The sequence below is a fragment of the Pan troglodytes genome, chromosome 9, assembly GCF_028858775.2.
Source record: "Pan troglodytes isolate AG18354 chromosome 9, NHGRI_mPanTro3-v2.0_pri, whole genome shotgun sequence".
Classification (NCBI taxonomy): Eukaryota; Metazoa; Chordata; class Mammalia; order Primates; family Hominidae; genus Pan; species Pan troglodytes.
In genome coordinates this window covers 80,094,407-80,117,135 of record NC_072407.2, presented here as the reverse complement: position 1 = coordinate 80,117,135, position 22,729 = coordinate 80,094,407, and the positions used below count along the sequence as shown (strand labels likewise).

Genomic DNA, 22,729 nt, shown 5'->3' with positions numbered 1-22,729 from the left:
AGCGAGACTCTGTCTCAAAAAAAAAAAAAAAAAAATTAGGCAGCTGGGGTGGTGTAGGCCTGTAGCCCCAGCTACTTAGGAGGCTGAGGTGGGAGGATCTCTTGAGCCCAGGAGGTTGAGGCTGCAGTGAGCCATGATCATGCCACTGGACTCCAGCCTGCACCAAAGAGTAAGACTGACTCAAAAAAAAAAAAGGGGGGGGGGGCGCGCTGGGTGTGGTGGCTCACACCTGTAATCCTAGCAATTTGGGAGGCTGAGGCGGGTGGATCACTGTAGGAGTTCTGTCAGGGTGGTGGGAAAAGTTGTAAGAAAAAGTTATAGGGAAAGACGCAAACCTTCTTGGAAGGCCGGGAGGTTTTCCAAAAGCTTCGGAAGGGAATTATGGCTGAAGGCAGTCAAATTTTCTTATCCGGAGCCTGAGAGCAAAGGGCAGATAACAAGGGAATGTAAAGAAACTTATCTAGATAAATTTGTTTACTTCTGTCTCCAGAAACCAACCTTTGATCATTCGAGCACAGGACTGCTCTCTACCTGGGGGGTCAACAATGTTTATTACCCACAAATTGTGTTTGCTTCAACCCTTTGTCATTAAATATGTACTACATAAATGCGAGCAGGGCCAGCTTATTGGGACTGCACTCTCTCGGTGGCTGCTGCACTCTCTCGTCAGTGGTGCTGAGCCCTAGCTGCGCTGTCAGGCAAAACACCTGTGTCAGTGTACTTCTTTCATCCATTGCTCAGCCAGAGTCTGCGGGACAGACTCAGCAGATCACCAGGTCAGGAGATCGAGACCATCCTCACTAACACGGTGAAACCCCACCTCTATTAAAAATACAAAAAAATTAGCCGGGTGTGGTGGCATGCACCTGTAGTCCCAGCTACTTGGGAGGCTGAGGCAGGAGAATCGCTTGAACCCGGGAGGTGGAGGTTGCAGTGGGCCGAGATCGTGCCACTGCACTCCAGCCTGGGCAACAGAGCAAGACTCCATCTCAAAAAAAAAAAAAAAAAAAAAAAAAGATGATATGGTACTGGCATACACACATAGATAGACCCAATGGTACAGAATAGAGAGCCTAGAAATAAACCATTGTGTATATGGCCAAGTGATCTTCATCAAGAGTGCCAAGACTATACACGGGGGAAAGGATAGTCTGTGTTGGGAAAACTGAATATCCACATGCAAAAGATGAAGTTGGAACCTTACCTTATACCACGTACAAAAATTAAAATGGTCAGGCATGGTGGCTCACACCTGTAATCCCAGCACTTTGGGAGGCCAAGGTGGGTGCATCACCTGAGGTCAGGAGTTCGTGATCAGCCTGGCCAACATGGTGAAACCCTGTCTCTATTAAAAATTCAAAAAGTAACCAGGCATGGTGGCAGGCACCTGTAATCTCAGCTACCTGGGAGGCTGAGGCAGGAGAATTGCTTGAACCCGGGAAGTGGAGGTTGCAGTGAACCGAGACTGTGCCACTGCACTCCAGCCTGGGTGACAGAGTAAGACTCTGTCTCAGAAAAAAAAAAAAAAAAAAAAAAAAACCAACTCAAAATGGATTAAAGGCCTAACTATAAGATCTAAAACTCCTAGAAGAAAATACAACTTCAGGCCAGGCGTGGCGGCTCATGCCTGTAATCCCAGCACTTTGGGGGGCCGAGGCAGGTGGATCACTTGAGGCCAGGAGTTTGAGACCAGCCTGGCCAACATGGCGAAACCCTGTCTCTACTAAAAATACAAAAAAATTAACTGGTGTGATGTCTCACGCCTATAATCGCAACTACTTGGGAACCTGAGGTGGGAGAATCACTTGAACCCAGGAGGCGGATGTTGTAGTCAGCCAAGATTGTGCCATTGCACTCCAGCCTGGGCGACACTGAGACCCTGTCTCAAAAAAAAAAAAAAAAAAAAAAAAAAGGAAAAGAAAAGAAAACAGCTTCAGAACATTGGATTTTGCAATGATTTCTTGGATATGACACCAAAAATATAGGTAACAAAAGCAACACTAGACAAATGGGACTACATCAAACTTTTTTTTTTTTTTTTGGAGATGGAGTCTTGCTCTGTCACCCAGGTTGGAGTGCAGTGGCATGATCTCGGCTCACTGCAACCTCCACCTCCTGGGTTCAAGTGATTCTCCAGCCTCAGCCTCCTGAATAGCTGGGAATACAGGCGCCCGCCACCACGCCCGGCTAATTTTTTGTATTTTAGTAGAGACGGTGTTTCACCATGTTGCCCAGGCTGGTCCTGACCTCCTGAGCTCAGGCAATCCGCCTGCCTCAGCCTCCCAAAGTGCTAGGAGTGTGAGCCACTGCGCCCGGCCGGGAATACATCAAACTTTAAAACTCCTGTACATCAAAGGAAGCAGAGTGAAAACGCAGCTTACAGAATGTAAGAAAATATTTGCACATCATAGATCTGGGCCAAGCGTGGTGGCTCACACCTGTAATCCCAGCACTTTGGGAGGCCGAGGCAGGTGGATCACTTGAGTTCAGGAGTTCGAGACCAGCCTGACCAACATGGAGAAACCCCATCTCTACTAAAATACAAAAGTAGCCAGGCGTGGTGGCGCATGCCTGTAATCCCAGCTACTCGGGAGGCTGAGGCAGGAGAATCACTTGAACCCAGGAGGTAGAGATTGTGGTGAGCCGAGATCGCACCATTGCACTCCAGCATAGGCAACAAGAGTGACACTCCGTCTCAAAAAAACAAAACAGCCGGGTGCAGTGGCTCACGCCTGTAATCCTAGCACTTTGGGAGGCCAAGGTGGGCAGATCATGAGGTCAGGAGATCGAGACCATCCTGGCCAACACGGTGAAACCCCGTCTCTACTAAAAACACAAAAAATTAGCTGGGTGTGGTGGCGGGCACCTGTAGTCCCAGCTACTCGGAAGGCTGAGGCGGGAGATTGGCATGAACCCGAGGCGGAGCTTGCAGTGAGCCGATATTGTGCCACTGGACTCCAGCCTGGGTGACAGAGTGAGACTCCGTCTCAAAAAAAAAAACAAAAAAAAAAACCCACAAAGCAAAACAAAACAGGGCCAGTTGCAGTAGCTCACGCCTGTAATCCCAGCACTTTGGGAAGCCGAGGTGGGCAGATCACTTGAGGTCAGGAGTTTGAGACCAGCCTGGCCAACAGGGCGAAACCCCATCTTTACTAAAAATACAAAAATTAGCAGGACATGGTGGCACGCACCTGTAATCCCAGCTACTGGGGAGGCTGAGGCAGGAGAATTGCTTGAACCAGGGAGGCAGAAGTTGCAGTTAGCTGACATCGCGCCACTGCACTCCAACCTGGGCGACAGAGTGAACCTCTGTCTCATAAAAAAACAGGCCCAGAAGATTGTGGGGGTTATGTGTTGAGGAGCAGTGGGCTAGGCTTCTGTTATGGATCCCCTTACTCAGAGTTAGATTTTTTTTATAGAAGCTGAGCCTTGGAATATCCATTGAATACACAAGTATTTCATCATGTTTTAAGAAAATCTGTAAACTTTATTTTAGATGCTTGCCTAGTAGTTTATCTGGTATTCAGAATTTACATATTGCTTCTGAGGAACATTTTTGGTTGTTTTTATTCTTTTAATAACATTTTAAAAGAAACACTGTGGTTAAAAAAACAAAAATTTGTGCAAAAAACGTTTTCCATGCTATACTATTTTCAGAGAATAAGATTCCTAGATGTGTAATTATTGAGTTAAAGGGTGTGAACTTTTGAAACATTTGCTGCCTTTCAGGAAAGTGCTAATATACACTCCAGAAAAATCCTAATTTGGGCTGGGCGAGGTGCCTCATGCCTGTAATCCCAGCACTTTGGGAGGCCAAGGCAGGAGGATCCCTTGAGCCCAGGAGCTCTAGACCAACCTGGGCAACATAGCAGACCCTGTCTCTACAAAAAATTTAAAAATTAGCCAGCATGATCGCACCACTGCACTCCAGTCTGTGTGACAGAATGAGACCCTGACTTGAGAAAAAGAAAAGCAAAATTCTAACTTGAAATATTGTCAGGTAGCGTTTTTTCTATAGAGATAAAAGGTCCATGCTTTGTGTAATCACTCTTAGCTGGTATTTAATTCTTCCACTCAGGAAATCACTATCTTTGATGCATATACCTTTGCATAAACCTCTGGTTTAATCAGCCTCATTTGGATAAAATGTTTATTCTACTAATGAATGGACATGACAGGAAGACATTTTAGCTCAACATCAGGAAGGGCTTTCCAAAGGGAACTGTTCAATCTGCAGTATTAGAGGTGGGTGAGCAGATGTCACGCATGTCTGTGTGAAGAGGCCACCAACAGGCTTTGTGTGAGCAACAAGGCTGTTTATTCACTTGGGTGCAAGTGGGCTGAGTCTGAAAAGAGAGTCAGCGAAGGGAGATGGGGAAGGGGTTGCCCTATAGGAGTTGGGTAGGTAATGGAAAATTACACTAAAAGGTGGTTATCTGTTGTTAGCAGAGGAGGGGGGTCACAAGGTACATGGTAGGGAGATCATAAGACTGATTGTCCAGAAGAAGAATGTCACAAGGTCAATCGATCCGTTAAGGTAGGGCAGGGACCAGTCACAATGGTGGAATGGTGGAATGTTGGTTAATCTGTTAAGGCAGGAACTGGCTGTTTTACTTCTTTTGTGGTTTTTCAGCTGCCCCAGACTTCTTGGCTCCTGCAGGCCATCTGGACACATATGTGCAAGTCACAGGGGTTACAATGGCTGAGCTTCGGCGCAGAGGCCTGACATTCCTGTCTTTTTATTTATAAAATATAAAGTTATAAGAAAAGATAAAGAAAATATAAGTTTTTACTGGGGATTATTGGGGCAGGGGCGATGTTTCTCAGGGCTGCTTCAGGCATGACTTAGGGGCAGCATGGACACCTAAAGAAAATTTAATTTTATAGTGAGTTGGTCTAGAAAGTTTTCGGGTACAATTTTGTGTGGCTAACAAGGCACCAGTTAGCATATTTTTGAGCTTGGAATTCTCCTAGTAGAATAAATTATCTAAAAATAGCAATTAAGCATAATAGCTTTAAGGTAGGTGGCAGTGAGTTTTTAGGCCAAGGTAGGAATAACGTTTTATATACCAAGGCCTTTTGTCCCCATTTGCCATCATATGAATAGGATCCCCTGGCATCGAGCCAAAAGTCTATTATGTTACTTTTTTCCCAAAGGTGTGAGTGGTGTTTTGAATGGAGGAGTTCAATAGTCCTTATTGCAGACCCTATATAGGAAAGACAGTAAGTACAATAGTCCCTGTCTCCTGGAATAAGTTGGGGCTGGCAAAGAGAGAAATGTCCTAGGCCTTCTAATAACCAATGACAGACCATGTGTCGTCCTGGATGTTGACCTGAGTGCCAGATATGTGGAACTGGTCCTGTATATGCATATTGCTGGTCATTTCTATATGAGTAGGCCTGAGGACCCCATGGGCAAGGATTTGACAGCTGCCACCCCAGGCATTTTAGATTTTTAATTCAGAGGTCTTTGATTTTGGGGGTGGGGAACATTTTGGAGGACAAGGCCTGAAGGAAGTTGTTTTTATAGACAGCAGGTCCTCAGAGATTATGGTTTAGAGGAACGGGTGAAGCAGGCCTGGAAGTATGTTTGGACAGCCGTTTGGAGGGGCTGTTGCATAGAAGCTTGGTCTTGTCTGGATGTTGCCAGGAGTTCATCACTGGTTTAGTCCTAAAGGTGAGAAGGAGTATAATAGGACGAGGAATAGAAGTTTAGGCTGTGGGGAGATTTTGGGGCACAGGATAGTACCATGGGGTTGTTAGAAGCAGCAACTGCAGTATGGAATGATTGGTGATGGCCTGGATGCGGTTTTGTATGAATTGAGAGACTAAATGAAAGACAAAAGGCCCAAATAAGAGAAGAAGAAAAACAGGTACCAGGGGACTAAGAGTAGGACGGAGCCAAGATGCCCAGTTAAAAAGTGCCCAGGTAGGTCCAGCATAATTATTTGCCTGGCTGGCGAGTTTTGGGGCCCTAACTTTAAGCTCTTTTATGTTGTCATATAGCAGGCTGGATTGATTTAGATAAAAACAACATTCTTCATTTAAAAATATGCAGAGTTCTCCTTTTTCAGCAGTGAGTAGGTCAAGGCCTTGGTGATTTTGGAGGACAACTGCGACTAAGGAACCGACCTGGGCCCGAAGGACTGATAAAGTTTGTGATATATCTGTAATGCTAGCAGGAAAGTCATTAGAAAGACAATGGAAGGTTGTGACAGAAGTTGAAATGCCAGGTAGGTCAGAGAGATACAGTCATGGGGGTCAGGTGTGGTATCAGGAATAATGTGGGAGGCCGGATTGAAGTCTGGGCCAGGAACAATGGTAATTGTGGGAGACTCAACAAAGAGTGAGTATAGCTGAAGGAGCTGGAGGGGCAGAAAGTATATGCATCAGGTTTGAGGAAGAAAATAGATTTTGAAAGTTACGAGAACTGTAGAGAGTGAGTTGAGCATAGTTTGCGATTTTAAGGGCCTCTAAAAGTATTAGAGCAGTGGCAGCTGCCACACGCAAACATGAGGGCCAGCCTAAAACAGTAAGGTCAAGTTCAGACAAAAAGGCTACAGGGCGCGGTCCCGGTCCTTGTGTAAGAATTCCGACCACACAGCCCTGTACTTCAGCTGTGTGTAATGAAAAGGGTTGGGATGAGTCAGGGAGAGCTAGTGTGGTAGCAGTTTCTAGAGCTGTTTTCAAGGAATGGAAAGAGGAGTGGGGAAAGGATTTAGGATCTATGGGGTTGGCTAGGTTTCCCTTTCTGAGTTTATATAATGGTTTCGAGAATAAATGTTGAAGGAGCAGGAGGGTGTCTTGTTGAGAAGATTTAAAGGAGGGGCTACAAAGTAGAAGGTCATCAATATATTGAATAAGGTGAGAAGCAGAGGGGTGGAAAGAAAGTAAATCATGAGAAAGAGCTTGGCTGAAGGAATGAGGGCTGTCCCTGAAGCCTCGTGGCAGTACAGCCCAGGTAAGTTGCTGGGACTGATGGGTGTCAGGGTCAATCCAGGTAAAAGCAAAGAGGGCTGGGACGAGGAGTGCAGGGGAATAGTGAAAAAAGCATCTTTAAGATCAAGAACGGAATAGTTGTGGAGGAAGGTATTGAGGACAAAAGAGCGTACGGGTTGGGCACCACAGAGTGGATAGGCAAAACAATTTGGTTGATAAGGCGCAGATCCTGAATTAACTTGTAATACTTGTCCGGTTTTTGGACAGGTAAAATGGGGGAATTGTAAGGAGAGTTTGGAGGCTTTAGAAGCCCATACTGTAGCAGACGAGAGATAATAGGCTTTAGTCCCTTTAAAGTCTGTTGTGGGATGGGACACTGGCACTGAGGGGGGTAAGGGTGATTAGGTTTTAATGGGATAGTAATGGGTGTGTGATCGGTTGCTAGGGAGGGAGTAGAGGTATCCCATACTTGTGGGTTTAAGGTGGGGGGATACAAGAGGAAGAAGTGAAGGAGGCTTTGGGTTGGGAAGAAGGGCGGCAATGAGATGTGGCTGTCGTCCAGGAATAGTCAGGGTGGTGGATAATTTTGTTAAAACATCTCAACCTAATAAGGGAACTGAGCAGGTGGGAATAACTAAAAAGGAGTGCATAAAAGAATGTTGTACAAGTTGGCACCAAAGTTGGGGAGTTTTAAGAGGTTTAGAAGCCTGGCTGTCAATACCCACAATGGTTATGTGGGCAAGGGAAACAGGTCCTTGAAAATAAGGTAATGTGGAGTGGGTAGCCCCTGTATCGATTAAAAAGGGGACAGACTTACCCTCCACTGTGAAAGTTACCCGAAGCTTGGCATCCATGATGGTCCAGGGGGCTTCCAAGGTGATCGGGCAGCGTCAGTCTTCAGCCACTAAGCTGAGCAGGTCTGGTAAGGAGTCAGTCAGAGACCCTTGGGCCAGAGCTTTAGGGGCTGGGCTCTGGAAGTGGCTGCCGGGTGAGCTGGGCAGTCTGATTTCCAGTGGGTCACTGCACAGATGGAACACGGCTTGGGAGGAATCCTGGGCTGCAGGCATTCCTTGGCCCACTGGCCAGATTTCTGGCACTTGAAGCAAGATCCTGAGGGAGGAGGTCCTGTAGGAAAGCCTGACCACTGCAGCTTAGGCATTTTGAAGTTCTTGTGTGCCGGAGGTGCAGCTGGGTTTTGTCTCACAGCAGAGGCAAGTAATTGTAACTCAGAAATGTGTTTCTGCTTGGCTGCCTCTTCTCTATTATTGCACACATTGAAGGCGAGGTTGATTAATTCCTGTTGTGGGGTTTGACGGCCAGATTCAAATTTTTGAAGCTTTTTTCTGATGTCAGGAGCTGACTGGGTGATGAAATGCATATCAAGAATAAGACAGCCTTCTGGCCCTTCAGGGTCTAGGGCTATAAAGCATCTAAGGGTAGCCACCAAACAGGCCATGAACTGGGCTGGGTCTTCATCTTTACCTTGGGTAGTTTCTTTAAGTTTGTCATAATTAACAGATTTGTATGCTGCCTTTTTAAGCCCTTCAACTAGGCAGGAAATCATGTAATCTCACCTAGCTATACCTGAGGAACCTGCCTGATAGTGCCACTGGGGATCTTCTCAGGGAACCGTCTGTAATACCTTCCTGGAGGCCTGGCTCATAATGCCAGTGGGTGTCTGTGTGGGACTAGGCTAGAGGAAACACTCTTTCCCATTCATCTGGGGAGAGGGTAGAAATTAGGATGACATTTAAGCCACTCCAGGTTAAATTGTAAGACTGGGTTAAATACTGGAATTCATGTATATATTTGGTGGGGTCTGACGAGAAGGAGCCTAAGTGTTGATTAATTTGGGAAAGGTCTGATAGAGAAAATGGTACATGCACTCTGACAATGCCCTCAGTTCCAGCCACTTCTCGAAGAGGAAATTATTGGGCAGGTGGGGGAGTATTTGCCGCAGAACGAAATTGTAAGCTGGACCAGGTGTGGGGAGGGGAGAAGATAGAAGGGTTGTAGGGTGGGGAAGTGGAGGCTGAGGAAGAGTTGGAGGCTGATTCAGCCTGGTGGGGAGCGACCTGAGGAGGAGCAGTCTAGGGAGGAGGGTAGAAGTCAGATGGGTCGGTAGAAAAGAAATATTCAAAAGACTCACTGGCACTTCAGGTTGGGACTGAAGGGACAGGCGGGAGGGAAAGAAGGAAGATTTGCGGCAAGTCGCACTGGGGACAGAGATTAGGGAAGGAACGAAGTGTAAAAAATGCCTGGATGTAGGGCACCTCAGACCATTTGCCCATTTTATGACAAAAATTATCTAGATCTTGTAGGCTGGAGAAATCGAAAGTGCTCTTTTCTGGCCATTTAGAGCCATTATCAAGTTTGTATTGGGGCCAAGTGGTGTTGCAGAAGAAAATAAGACACTTAGGTTTTAGGTCAGGTGAGAGTTGAAGAGGTTTTAAGTTTTTAAGAACACAGGCTAAGAGAGGAAGAAGAAGGAATGGAGGGCTGAAGGTTGCCCATAGTAAAAAGGTAAGTTTAGAGAAAGGAGGAGGTCGAGACATGGAGAGAGGGGGGGTGGTACTTGCCACCCAGGGGAAGTGGTACTTGCCACCAAGGTGGAAGATCAAAACAGGTGTCCCCGCAGTGATCGAACACCTCTGAAATGTGGGTGAATAATCAGGCAGGCGTCCCTGCAGTGACTGAACACAAGGGAAGACAGTCTTCCCGAGTCCGTGACCAGCGCCAGAGTTTTGGGTCCACAGATAAAACGGGTCTCCTCTGTCTCTACCAGACAGGGAAAGGAACCGAAATTAAGGGAAGGGAGAGACTGAAGGGTGGTGCCGAAATTGAAAGGAGAAAGAGGTTGAGGGATAGTGAGAGAGGTTGAAGAAGAGAGTAGAAAGAGGCCACTCACCCGATTTAAAATTGGTGAGATGTTCCTTGGGCTGGTCTGAGGACCCGAGGTCGTAGGTAGATCTTCCTCACGGAGCAAAGAGCGGGAGGACAGGGGATTGATCTCCCAAGGGAGGTCCCCCGATCCAAGTCATAGCCCCAAATGTCAAATGCATCCGTGTGAAGAGACCACCAACAGGCTTTGTGTGAGCAACAAGGCTGTTTATTCACTTGGGTGCAAGTGGGCTGAGTCCGAAAAGAGAATCAATGAAGGGAGATGGGGAAGGGGTTGCTTTATAGGATTTAGGTAGGTAATGGAAAATTACAGTAAAAGGTGGTTGTTATCTATTGTTAGCAGGGGAGGGGGTCACAAGGTACATGATGGGGAGATCATAAGACTTATTGTCCAGAAGAAGAATGTCACAAGGATGGTTGATCAGTTAAGGTAGGGCAGGGACCAGTCACAATGGTGGAATGGTGGAATGTTTGTTAATCAGTTAAGGCAGGAAGTGGCTGTTTTACTTCTTTTGTGGGTTTTTGGCTGCCCCAGACTTCTTGGCTCCTGCAGGCCATCTGGACGCATATGTGCAAGTCACAGGGGTTACAATGGTTGAGCTTCGGCTGAGAGGCCTGACAGCAGAGACTGGAAAATTGCTTAACAGAATTATAAATTCCTTCTTTCATTACTCAAACCTTTTTTTTTTTTCTTTTTGAGACGAAGTTTCGCTCTTGTTGACCAGGCTGGAATGCAATGGTGCGATCTCGGCTCACTGCAACCTCCGCCTCCCAGGTTCAAGCGATTCTCCTCCCTCAGCTTCCCGAGCAGCCGATTATGCTGCCTCAGCCTTCCCAGTAGCTGGGACTACAGGCACCCGCCACCACGCCCAGCTAATTTTTTGTATTTTTCGTAGAGATGGGATTTCACCATGTTGGCCAAGCTGGTCTTGAACTCCTGAAGTGATCCGCTCACTTCAGCCTCCCAAAGTGATGGGATTACAGGCGTGAGTGACGGCGCCTGGCCTCATTACTCAAACCTTTAGGGAACACCTCCTCACTCAGCCATGTGTAAGGACGTGAAGACCCAGAGGTGAAACATTTTAGGGTGCTGCCTCCGAATCTGAATTTCAACAATAGACTAAAACGATCCAGTCCTGGGCTTCTCTAAATTCTTTTGTTGCTGGCCAGACCTTAATTTTAGGCTTTGGAGGGTGTGTCTATGCGAATGAACGACTGAAAACTCAGAAAACGAAAACTAGCTTTTATGGAATTTCAATTAATTACGTTTATCAAAACTACGCATCATGCCCATTTGTGGGTATTGGATGAAAAGATAAATCTTTCCAGAAGGGGCAGGGGAGGGAGAGGCAATTCTGGTTGGGGAAGTTGGGAGAAAAGAAAATCAGTATCTCCTAGTCTTCGCCCAGTTTGGCTCGTTTGGGGTACTCCTCGACCCCGCGTTACCAGGCCCGTGAATCCCACTCCCACCAGAGAATTTGCGCGGGCGGACGAGCAAAGTGAAACTTAGTAGCCCGGAACTTCGCGTGCGGGGTTCCCGCAGCAACACGCACCGGGAAGCGTTTAGGCGCTGCACCGCGCTGCGCCGTGCCCGTGAGTCCGGCGCGCAGAGGAGGAGGAGAAAGCTGACCGCTTAGGCCCTGGTAGTGGTCGTCGCGGTTTTCCTTGTAGTTCGTGGTCTGAGACCAGGCCTCAAGTGGAAACGGCGTCACCATGATCGCACGGCGGAACCCAGAACCCTTACGGTTTCTGCCGGATGAGGCCCGGAGCCTGCCCCCGCCCAAGCTGACCGACCCGCGGCTCCTCTACATCGGCTTCTTGGGCTACTGCTCCGGCCTGATTGATAACCTGATCCGGCGGAGGCCGGTCGCGACGGCTGGTGAGTGCTGCGCGGCCGGGATCGGCTGGGAGGAGAGGGGGTCGTAGGGCTGCAGACTGGCCCGGCCGTAGGCCCCCCTGAGGTGCTCTGCTTTTCCGTGCCTTTTTGCCTAGCTGGCCCCATCTCGCCTTTCCGGGGAGTCCGCGCCCCATTAGCTCTTTAGAATCAAGCAGAGCCAGAGTGTCATTTGGCACTTGAAGAAACTGAGGTGCAGTGAAGCAGGAACTGAGTCTGTGAAGGACCCGAAACTACTCTCCTCAGTTCGTGTTGTGCTGTGTGCACAAATGAGCCATGACTCCATGCCATGCACTACTCACACTGTGGGCATTATTGATAGCATTTCGGCCTTAAAACACTTTTAGGGATGTATTATTCACAACGAGGAAACCGAGCCTAACAGATTAACAGCAGCTTGCCCAAGGTCATACGGCTATTAAGTAGCAGAGCTTGGTGTGTTTTTTTTTGTTTTTTTTTTTTTTTTTTTTTTTTTTTTTTTTTTTTTTGACCTCTGAATGGATATTGGACACCAGTGCTTCTCAAACTTAATGTGCATACGAATAGCATAGGTGTCTTGTTAAAATTCGGATTCTGGGCTGCGCGAGGTGGCTCACACCTGTAATCCCAGCGCCTTGGGAGGCCGTGGCGGGCGGATCGCCTGAGCTCAGGAATTCAATACCAGTACGGGCAACAGGGCGAAAACCCGTCCCTACAAAAAAATACAAAAGTTAGCCGGGCGTGGTGGTGCACGCCTGTGGTCCCACGCAGAGGGAGGCTGAGGCAGGAGGGTCGTTTGAGCCTGGAAGGCAGAGGTTGCAGTAAGCCGAGATTGCACCATTGCACTCCAACCTGGGCAACAAAGTGAGACCCTGTCTCAAAAAAAAAAAAAAAAAAAAAAAAAAAAAAAAAAAAAAAGCGGATCCTGATTCATGAGGTCTGGGGAGGAACTGGATGTTAACAACAAGCGCTCAAACACTGCTGCTGCTGGTCTGAGGACCACGGTTTGAATAGGAGGCTCTAAACCAGTGTGCTGTACTTCCCAGTAGTATGTCACTGGCCTCCTATCAGAGACACTGACTATTCTGATAATAACCACCACAGTAGCTTTGCTAAGCTCTATGGATTTCCAGAGGGAAAAGAGGAGAGGAACTTTGGAAGAGGGGTCTTTGAAGTTAACTTTGATTATCAGGCAGGACTGAGAGACAGACAGCTTTCTAGGCCCGTGGGGCTAGTGGGAGCTAATGGGGGCAAGGACCTCTGAATGGAGGGTGTTTGATGATTGAGTGAGTGTTCAGGTTTAGATAAAACTGCAAGGGAGATTTTAGCAGAGCATGGCAATTTATTTTCTAGGCAGTCAGGAACTTTGTAAGCTTTTGAGAGCTGCAAGGGTGCAGTGATGAGCTCTGTATTTTAAAAAGTCATCTTTGTCAGCAATGTGAGGCGTTGATTGGAGCCAAGAAGCACAATCAGGAAAAAAGCTCAGGCAATGGTTCAGGCAATTAGGAGTCACCACACTTGTACCTCTTTTGCCTTCTTACAGCTGTATGTCATGCCTGAAGGTCAGCTCCTAACCCATCAAATCCCACATTTCCAGTGCTCAAATAGTATTGAAGTCCTATCTCCCTTGGACATAACTCCTCACTTCAGAAAGGAGTCATCTTTGTCCGTTTATGCCTCTGAGGACTCGAGGTTTTCCCTTTTCATCACCACTTCATATTTGCCCAAGACTGTCACTTGGTGTAATGAAAAGAGCTCCACTTTGGAACTAAACAAACTTGCTCACTAGGCACAGGCACTGTGGTTCACACCTGTAATCCCAGCACTTTGGGAGACCAAGGCAGGAACATCTCTTGAGGCCAGGAGTTCAAGACCAGCCTGGGCAACATAGTGAGACCCTGTCTCTACAAAAAAATTAAAAAAATTAGCCAGGCATGGTGATGTGCACTTGTAGTCCCAGGTACTCAGGAAGCTAAGGGAGGAGAATCACTTGAGCCCGGGAGGTTGAGGCTGCAGCGAGCCACGATTGCACCACTGCACTCCAGCCTGGGCAACAAAGTTGAGACCTTGTCTCCAATAAATAAATAAATAAACAGACTTGCTCTGCTGCTTTCCAGCTGTGTCACTTTGGGCAAGTTACGTGGTCAGGTCGATCAGAGCCAAAGTTTCCTCATCTATAAAATAAGAATAATTAATTTTTGCATATTTGTTGTGAGAATTGAGTGAGATTCTGTAGGTAAAATGTCTGACATGCAAAAGGTGCTGGACAGAGTTCCCCTTCCTTAGCTCTTGTTATGCAAACAGTTTACCATATATTTGTAAATTGTTCATTTACAGAACCCTTTTTTTTTTTTTGAGACAGGGTCTCACTCTGTCACCCAGGCTAGAGGGCAGTGGTGCAATCATGGCTCACTGCAGCCTCGACCTCCTGGGCTCAGGCGATCCTCCTATCCTAGCCTTCCAAGTAGCTGGGACTACAGGTACATACCACCAGGCCTGGCCAATTTTAAAATTTTTTGTAGAGATGGGGTCTTGCCATCTTGGCCAGGCTGGTCTCAAACTTCTGGCCTCAAGTGATCCTGCCACCTCGGCCTCCCAGAGTGCTGGGGTTATAGGTGTGAGCCACTGTGCCTGGCCTTACTTAACTGTTTCTCTGTTATGTGCCCTATGGAGCTCCTAGTGAAATCAGGGAGACAAACAAGTAAACAGTCTGTTGCTGATCTTGGTATGATAGATACATGTTTTGATAGAGGTGGGTGAGCAGAAAGCACTTTAGGAGCACAAAGGAGATACAGTTGGGAGGGAGAATGCTCTAGAGGAAGTAAAGGTTGGCTGAAATGTGACGTATGTACCACTTAATCTCATTGTTAGTTTAGCCGTTTGTGCCTTTCTGGGAGACAGAAGAGTATAGCAGTTAAGAGCATATGCTTTGGGGTTTGACATCACCTCCACCCTACTAGTAATTTGATTCTGAGGAAGTTCCCTATCTCTGAGGACTGGATGAGATAATGAATATAAACTGCTTAGCCCAGGAGTAGGGATCAGACTTCCTGAGTTCCCAGAGCTTCCCTAAATTGCTTTGGAAGATTTAGGTCCTAGGACTTTATTGAAATGGTTGTCCTCAACAGCATTTACTGAATGCATATTGTGTTTATCTAGCTCAGTGTCTAATATCTATAGTAGGTGTTCAGTAAGTATTGAGTGAGGTCAGGTGTGGTGGCTCATGCCTGTAATCCCAGCATTTTGGGAGGCTGAGGCGGGTGGATCACCTGAGGTCAAGAGTTCAAGACCAGCCTGACCAACATGGTGAAACCCTGTCTTTACTAAAAATACAAAAATTAGCCAGGCATGGTGGCACATGCCTGTAATCCCAGCTACTCGGGAGGCTGAGGCTGGAGAATTGCTTGAACCTGGGAGGTGGAGATTGCAGTGAGCCGAGATTGTGCCATTGCACTCCAGCCTGGGCGACAGACTGAGACTCTATCTTTAAAAAAAAAAAAAAAGTAGTATTGAGTGAATAAGTATATGTAGATTACAAGGAATATAAAACATGGTCCCAATCCTCCAAAGGTTTACAGACCAGATGGCCATATCCATTAAAAAGACAAATTGTGGTACAAGATTGTGCATATAGAGTGAAGGTGTGTGTCACATAAATGATGTTTCTAAGAGAGTTGGAGGAGTGGTGGAAGAGATATGGTAGATTTTCAAACTACAGGCCTGGAGAGTACCTGGCATTCTGTGAGTAATGGGATATTCTGGCCGAACACCGTGGCTCACACCTGTAATCCCAACACTTTGGAAGGCTGAGGTGGGAGGATTGCTTGAGCCCAGGTTTCAAGACCAGCCTGGGAAACACAGGGAAACTTTGTCTCTACAAAAGAAATTTTTTTAAGCTATCTGGACGTGGTGGCATGCACCTGTGATCCCAGCTACTTGGGAGACTGAAGTAAGGGGATCACTTGAGCCTGGGTGGTTGAGGCTGCAGTGAGTGTGATCATGCCTCTGTATTCTAGCCTAAGTGACAGAGCAAGATTCTGTCTCATAATAATGAATATGTCTCATAATAATGAATTTCTATCAATGAAATAAAATTGTGTAGCTCTTTTTCAAATTAGCAGGAAATGTTAAAATAATTCTTTAAGAATAAGACTTTAAAAATAAGTTGTACGTATTTTGGGGGTACATGTGGTATTTTGATACATGCATACAATGTGTAATGTTGAAACTGGGGCAAATGGGACATCCATCACCCCAAACATTCACCCCTTCTTTATGTTGGGAACATTCAAATTCCTCTCCTTCAGCAATTTTGAACTATACAACAAATTATTGTTAACTGTAGTCACCCTACTGTACTATCAATAAATAGAATTTTTTAATAAGTTTTTCTCTCATCATCTGTTTTTTAAAACTTAACCTTCTTGCTGGTTACCACTTAATGTGCCCAAAATTTAGAGTTAGTTGGTATGCTAAGTATAGCCCACAAAATTAAATATTTATTGATCTCTAGTTTATCAGTAATTTATGATGTTCTGCAAAGAGCACAATAGCTGCCGGGGTTAGACTCACTGAGTAAACAATGGGAAAATGATTGTAGATGGGGTGTGCAGGTAGTGAGAGGTAGACCACTAAGAGAGAATGAGGAGAGAGGTTAGGAAAATGGGGCCTTGGCAAGAGGCCAAGCCATGCCTTTAGGGCTAGGATGCTGACATCATCATCTCGAACGCTTATGGAGTCTTTCTGTGAGGAACATGGGTCAGCGTAGAGAGAGTCTGGTTCTGTGTGTCTCTGCAGTCCAGTGGCACATGGGAGAACATGCACTCTTTGGTTTGCTATATGGCGGGTAGCCCATTATGGAAAGCAGTGGCTGTTTGGGGTAAGAGAGAGTGCTCTGTCCAGTTCTAGAACATAGGAATATTTTTCATTTTTATTGTTTTATACATTTTCGGAAATACTTTTATATGCATATGTCTTGTTTTATATGCTACTACTGTGAGAAAGATAGGATAGGTCTTTTTTTTGTTTTTTTTTTTTTGAGACAGAGTCTCATTCTGTCGCCCAGGCTAGAGTTCAGTGGTGTGATCTTGGCTCACTGCAATCTCCACCTCCTGGCTTCAAGCGATTCTCCAGCCTCAGCCTCCTGAGTAGCTGGGACTACAGGTGCGTGCTACCACGCCCGGCTAATTTCTGTATTTTTAGTAGAGACGGGGTTTCACCATGTTGGCCAGGCTGGTCTTGAACTCCTGACCTCAGGTGATCCACCCACCTCAGCCTTCCAAAGTGCTGGGATTACAGTTGTGAGCCACCACGCCCAGCCAGGATAGGTCTTGTCTATGTTTTAGAGGTAGTAAATTGAATTGCCCAAGGCTGTTCATTCATTTATTAAATAAATATTAAGTGCTATATGCTAAAATATACATTGCATGTAATATTTTAGATTTGTTAACCTTTAAAGAAGTGATAATGTGGGCCGAGTGTGGTGGCTCATTCCTGTAATCCTAACACTTTGGGAGGCTGAGGCAGGGGGATCGCTTGAGCCCAGGAGTTCAAGACCAGTCTGGGAAACATAGCAAGACCCCTCTTAAAAGAAAAAAGAAAGAAAGAAAGAAAGAAAAAAGGCATGGTGGTGCACGTTTTTGGTCCCAGCTACTTGGGAAGCTGAGGTGAGAGGATTGCTTGAGCCTAGGAGGTTGAGGCTGCAGTGAACTGTGATTGTGCCACTGCACGCCAGCCTGGGCGACAGAGCTAGACCCTGTCTCAAAAAAAAAAAAAGAATATGTAGGATGTCTCAAAGTCAAGGATCAAGGTGGTTTGTTCAGAATAGCTTTTTTTTTTTTTTTTTTTTTTTTTGAGACAGAGCCTCACTCCGTGCCCCAGGCTGGAGTGCAATGGCGCGATCTCGGCTCACTGCAGCCTCTGCCTCCCGGGTTCTAACAATTCTCCTGCCTCAGCCACCCGAGTAGTTGGGATTACAGGTGCCCACCACCACGTCTGGCTGATTTTTGTATTTTTAGTAGAGACAGGGTTTCACCATGTGAACTGGTCTTGTACTCCTGACCTCAGGTGATCCACCTGCCTCAGCTTCCCAAAGTGCTGGGATTACAGGCGTGAGCCACTGAGCCCAGTGCTTTTTTTATTTTTATTTTTTTAAGAAATGCCATAACAGGCCAGGCACTTTGTCACCAAGGCTGGAGTGCAATGGCGCAATATCAGCTTACTGCAACCTCTGCCTCCCAGGTTCCAATGATTCGCCTGCCTCAGCCTCCCAAGTAGCTGAGACTACAGGCACCCGCCACCACCCCCAGCCAAATTTTGTATTTTTAGTAGAGACAGGGTTTCACCATGTTGGCCAGGCTGGTCTTGAACTCCTGACCTCAGGTGATCCACCTGTCTTGGCCTCCCAAAGTGCTGGGATTACAGGTGTGAGCCACTGCGTCCAGCCAAAAATGTAACTCTTAATACACATGGACTAATTTTTGCTTTCTTTGGGATTTGTCATTTGAATTTCAGGTTTGCATCGCCAGCTTCTATATATTACGGCCTTTTTTTTTGCTGGATATTATCTTGTAAAACGTGAAGACTACCTGTATGCTGTGAGGGACCGTGAAATGTTTGGATATATGAAATTACATCCAGAGGATTTTCCTGAAGAAGGTATTTCAAGTTAATTTTAGATAATCTGTGTTTACTGTATTATTATTTTCCCTGGTTAATCTTATCCATGTGTATGGCTTTAGATACCTTCTAAATTCTGTTGACTCCCACATCTTAGTCTATAGACCAAAATTCTCTGGAATTAATATATCCAGTTTCTGTCTGACTACCTCTGTGTCCTTTGGACAGCAAACAAAACTCATATCCCCTCTGCCTTCCCAAACCTCCTGCTCCTCTGTGTCCTGCTTCAGAGAATGGCACTACTGTCCACCTGGACACTCAAGCCAGAAGCCTGAGAATCATCAAGTCTTTCTCTTTCACTTCCCATTAGTCATCAGGTCTTATCAGTTCTACTTCCTAAATATTTCTTAACTTTGAACTCTCCTCTCCCACTACCACTACCCTGGTTCAGGCCTTGATAATCTCTTGCTTGGACTGTTGCACTTGCCTCTTAACTCACCACTTGCTTTGGTCTTATTTCCAATGACAGCAAATCTGATCACATCTGTTTAAAATAGTCATCCGGCCGGTCGCAGTGGCTCACGCCTGTAATCCCAGCACTTTGGGGGGCCGAGCGGGGCAGATCACCTGAGGTCAGGAGTTTGAGACCAGCCTGGCCAACATGGTGAAACCCTGTCTCTATTAGAAATACAAAAATTAGCCGGGCATGATGGCGGGTGCCTGTAATCCCAGCTACTTGGGAGGCTGAGGCAGGAGAATCGCTTGAACCTGGGAGACGGAGGTTGCAGTGAGCTGAGATCGCGCCATTGCACTCCAGCCTGGGTGTCACAGCAAGACTGTGTCTCAAAAAATAAAATAAAATTAAAATAAAATAAATAAGTCATCCATTGCCTAGTGGATAAAATCCAGACTCCTTAGGATGGCTCATTTACTCCAGGTTAGCTAATTGCCTGTCCTCTGGTAGAAACACTTTACCCACATTCTTATCTACCATATGATATACACATGTGTGTGTTCTTCATGGATTGTGGCTTCGTCTTTGTTTCCCCAGCCTCTTGTATAGAGCCTACACATAGCAGGCACTTATGCATAATAGTGGATATGAACCGTATGGAACACTTCCTCATTCCTCATCACTCATCATTTGCCTGGTGAAATGCTTTGTCCCGAACCTGCACTATATTGCTTTATACATGTTGTACCTTCTTCCTGCTATGTTATTCTTCCTCTTGCCCCTGTTTCCACCCCATCCACCTAGCAAATTTCTGCTTTTATTATCTCAGTGAAGCTTTCACCCAGCTACAGTCAGGCATTCCCTCAGGGTGCTCTATCTCTAGTCTGCTATGAATCTATTAATAGTTGTAATATAACTTTTCTCACCTGTGTTTTACACACATATACACAACACAGACGTGCACATATATGAGTCTCTGTAGGCTGGGAGTTTAACTACTACGACAGTTTTTTTTGGTCTCCCCAGGGGTTTGGCACACATAGCCTTATTAAATGTGTAAATGAATGAGTATAGAAAACATTTGAACTTGTAAACATAAATAGATTTTCCCCAGTCTCGGCAACATAGTGAGACCTCATCTCTACAGAAAATTAAAAAATTAGCTGGGTGTGGTGGCACATGCCTATAGACCCAGTGACTTGGGAGGCTGAGGCAGGAGGATTACTTGAGCCTGGGAGGACAAGGTGCCGTGAGCCGTGATCACACCACTGCATTCCAGCCTAGGTGACAGAGCGAGACCCTGTCTCAAAAAAAAAAAAAAAAAAAATTCTTCTGTTAATGTAAATGCGTGATATAAAACATTTAAATTTCATTACACTGAATGATCTCTAAGGTCTTATTTAGCTCTAAAATTTTATTACTCTTTAATATTCCCACAGCCTTCAGTCACATATATGATATTTATGGTGAATCAGAAAGATACAGTTTCTTTTTTTGCCAAAGAAGAGCTTAAAGACTAGCACAAAGCCATGAATAGTGGATGTATCGGGAATGCATAATACCCAGAACCGTTAAATGTTAGAGCTGGAAGTCATCTTGGATATATTGATTACTAGGAGTGAGGCCCAGTGGCTGAGGAGTCTTCAGTCTCAGACCTCTGGCTCTTTGCCTAGACATAGTTCCATGAGTTCCCTGTGTCTGCAGGAGTGTGTATAGCTTCAGGGCTCATTCTGCTTCTGAGCTGCAGATTAGTGGCAGTTGTGCCAAAAGCCTCATGCACAGACAGTGGGAGCCCAGAGAGCTTGACCACATTGGCTGTTGGCCTCTCCTAGCTGACCTGTGCCCCTCTGTGTTTATTTCTTCCTTCACCTCTTCAGTCAGGATACTCCTGGCAGCACCTTGTCCCTCTTGGCAGCCATTTGGTTGTCATCACAGATTCCTCCAAAGTTATTCTTCAGTCAATGAAAGAAAATCCTTCAGTGATTACCAAGCCATAGTCAAGGACAAGAAAATAAGGAAATTCTTAGGGGTTTGTCTTAGTCCGTTTGGCCTACTATAACAAAATGCCTTAAACTGGGTAATTAAAAAAATTTTTTTTAACTTTGTTTTTCTTACCACCTGTATAATTGCAGAATAGACTGGGTAATATATAAATAATAGAAATTTATTGCTTGCAATTCTGGAGGCTGGGAAGTCCAAGATCAGGGTACCAGCACAGTTGGTGTCTGCTGAGGGCCCACTCTGCTTCATAGATGATGCCATCTTGCTGTGTCCTCACATGGTAGAAGAGGCAAACAAGGTCCCCTAAGCCGATCCCACTCATGAGGACAGAGCCTTTGTGACCTAATCACCTCCCAAAGTCCTAACCTCTTAATATCGTTATCTTGGGGGTTACATTTCAATTTATGAACTTTGGGGGGACATGAACATTCAGACCACAGCAGGATTTCAATCGTAAGATTAGTGAGTGTTAATTTTCGTTTAGGAAATACAATTTTTAAAACATATTTTTAAAATAAATCTTTTATGATCTTTCCTTTTATAGATAAGAAAACATATGGTGAAATTTTTGAAAAATTCCATCCAATACGTTGAAGTCTTCAAGATGCTTGCTCCAGTTTCACTGATACCTGCTGTTTCTGAATTTGATGGAACATGTTTCTTATGACAGTTGAAGCTTATGCTAATCTGTATGTTGACACCTTGTAATTAAAATACTTACCATGAGTACTCTGACTCTTTTTATTGTTGTAAGAAAAATAGTTCATCAGAGAATGGTCAGTTTCCATTCACCCATCTGAAAGATTTTAAGATGAGGTTGAATTCTAGTTTAGAGTTAGCAGACTACCCAAATCTGGCCCACTGCCAATAAAGTCTCATTGGAACACAGCCATGCTCATTTGTTTACATGTTGTTTATGGCGACTGCCATGCTACAAGAGCAGAATTGAGTAGTTGTGATAGAGACCTATGGCCTGCAAAGCCTAATTAATATGTAGCCCTTTCAGAAAAGGTTTGCCTGCCCCTGTCCTAGTGCAAAGTGAATTTAGAGTGAGCCAGATTATGGAGGATTCTGTGACTCTTGCCAAATAATTTTGACTTCATCCTGTAGGTATTAAGTCATTAAGGCGTTTTAAATCATACAGTCAGGTTTGTATTTCTGAGCTGTCTATAATGAATGATATAGAAGGTGGTTTCGAAGGAGGAGACTCCAGACAAGGAAAACAGAAATCTTATGTTGCCAAGTTGTCTTTGCTCTTAGGTGGGTTATCCTGGAGAAAATGGACTCAGGAGCTAATACTGTCTACAGTGGAGCTTGGTGCAATTAGAAGCAAAAGACTGTACCTAACTGGAATGAGGTTACTTTTTATGGCTTATCAAATGCTTGTCCTGGCCCGATGCAGTGGCTCATGCCTGTAATCCCAGCACTTTGAGAGGCTGAGGCAGGGCAGATTGCGTGAGCCCAGGAGTTCGAGACCAACTTGGGCAACATGGTGAAACACTGTCTCTACATAAAATACAAAAATTAGCTGGGCGTGGTGGCATGTTCCTGCAATCCCAGCTACTCATAAGGCTGAGGTGGGAGGATCTATTGAGCCCTGGAATTCGAGGATGCAATTAATTGTGATTGTGTCACAGTTCACTGCAGCCTGGGTGACACTCCAGCCTGGGTGACAAAGGAGACCCCGTCAAAAAAAAAGTACTTGTCCCAAAAGTTTTTGTTTCCTAGCTTAGAATTTATAATCAGATTAGGTTTTGGAGATAAAGTATATGTGGTTTTTTGTTTTTTTTTTTGAGACAGTCTTGCTCTGTCATCAGGCTGGAGTGCAGTGGCGCAATTTCGGCTCACTGCAACCTCCACCTCCTGGGTTCAAGCAATTCTCCTGCCTCAGCCTCCCGAGTAGCTGGGACTACAGGTGCATGCCACGACGCCCAGCTGATTTT

The 22,729-nt window shown here is 45.6% G+C and overlaps 1 protein-coding gene across 1 annotated transcript; it reads left to right on the top strand.

The window, feature by feature from the left end:
* Positions 1-11,553: 11,553 nt before the first annotated feature.
* Positions 11,554-21,380, top strand: NDUFC2 (NADH:ubiquinone oxidoreductase subunit C2). Its single transcript, NM_001071781.1, has 3 exons — positions 11,554-11,719; positions 18,227-18,370; positions 21,331-21,380. Exons 1-3 carry the CDS (start codon positions 11,554-11,556, stop codon positions 21,378-21,380), a joined length of 360 nt encoding a protein of 119 aa, NP_001065249.1.
* The last annotated feature ends 1,349 nt before the right edge of the window (positions 21,381-22,729 follow it).

Excerpts from the sequence above, each read along its gene's own strand:
- NDUFC2 (NM_001071781.1), top strand. The coding sequence starts at position 11,554 with ATGATCGCACGGCGGAACCCAGAACCCTTACGGTTTCTGCCGGATGAG. Across the intron at positions 11,720-18,226 it reads GAGGCCGGTCGCGACGGCTG|GTTTGCATCGCCAGCTTCTA; the intron begins GTGAGTGCTGCG and ends TTTGAATTTCAG. Across the intron at positions 18,371-21,330 it reads AGAGGATTTTCCTGAAGAAG|ATAAGAAAACATATGGTGAA; the intron begins GTATTTCAAGTT and ends TTCCTTTTATAG.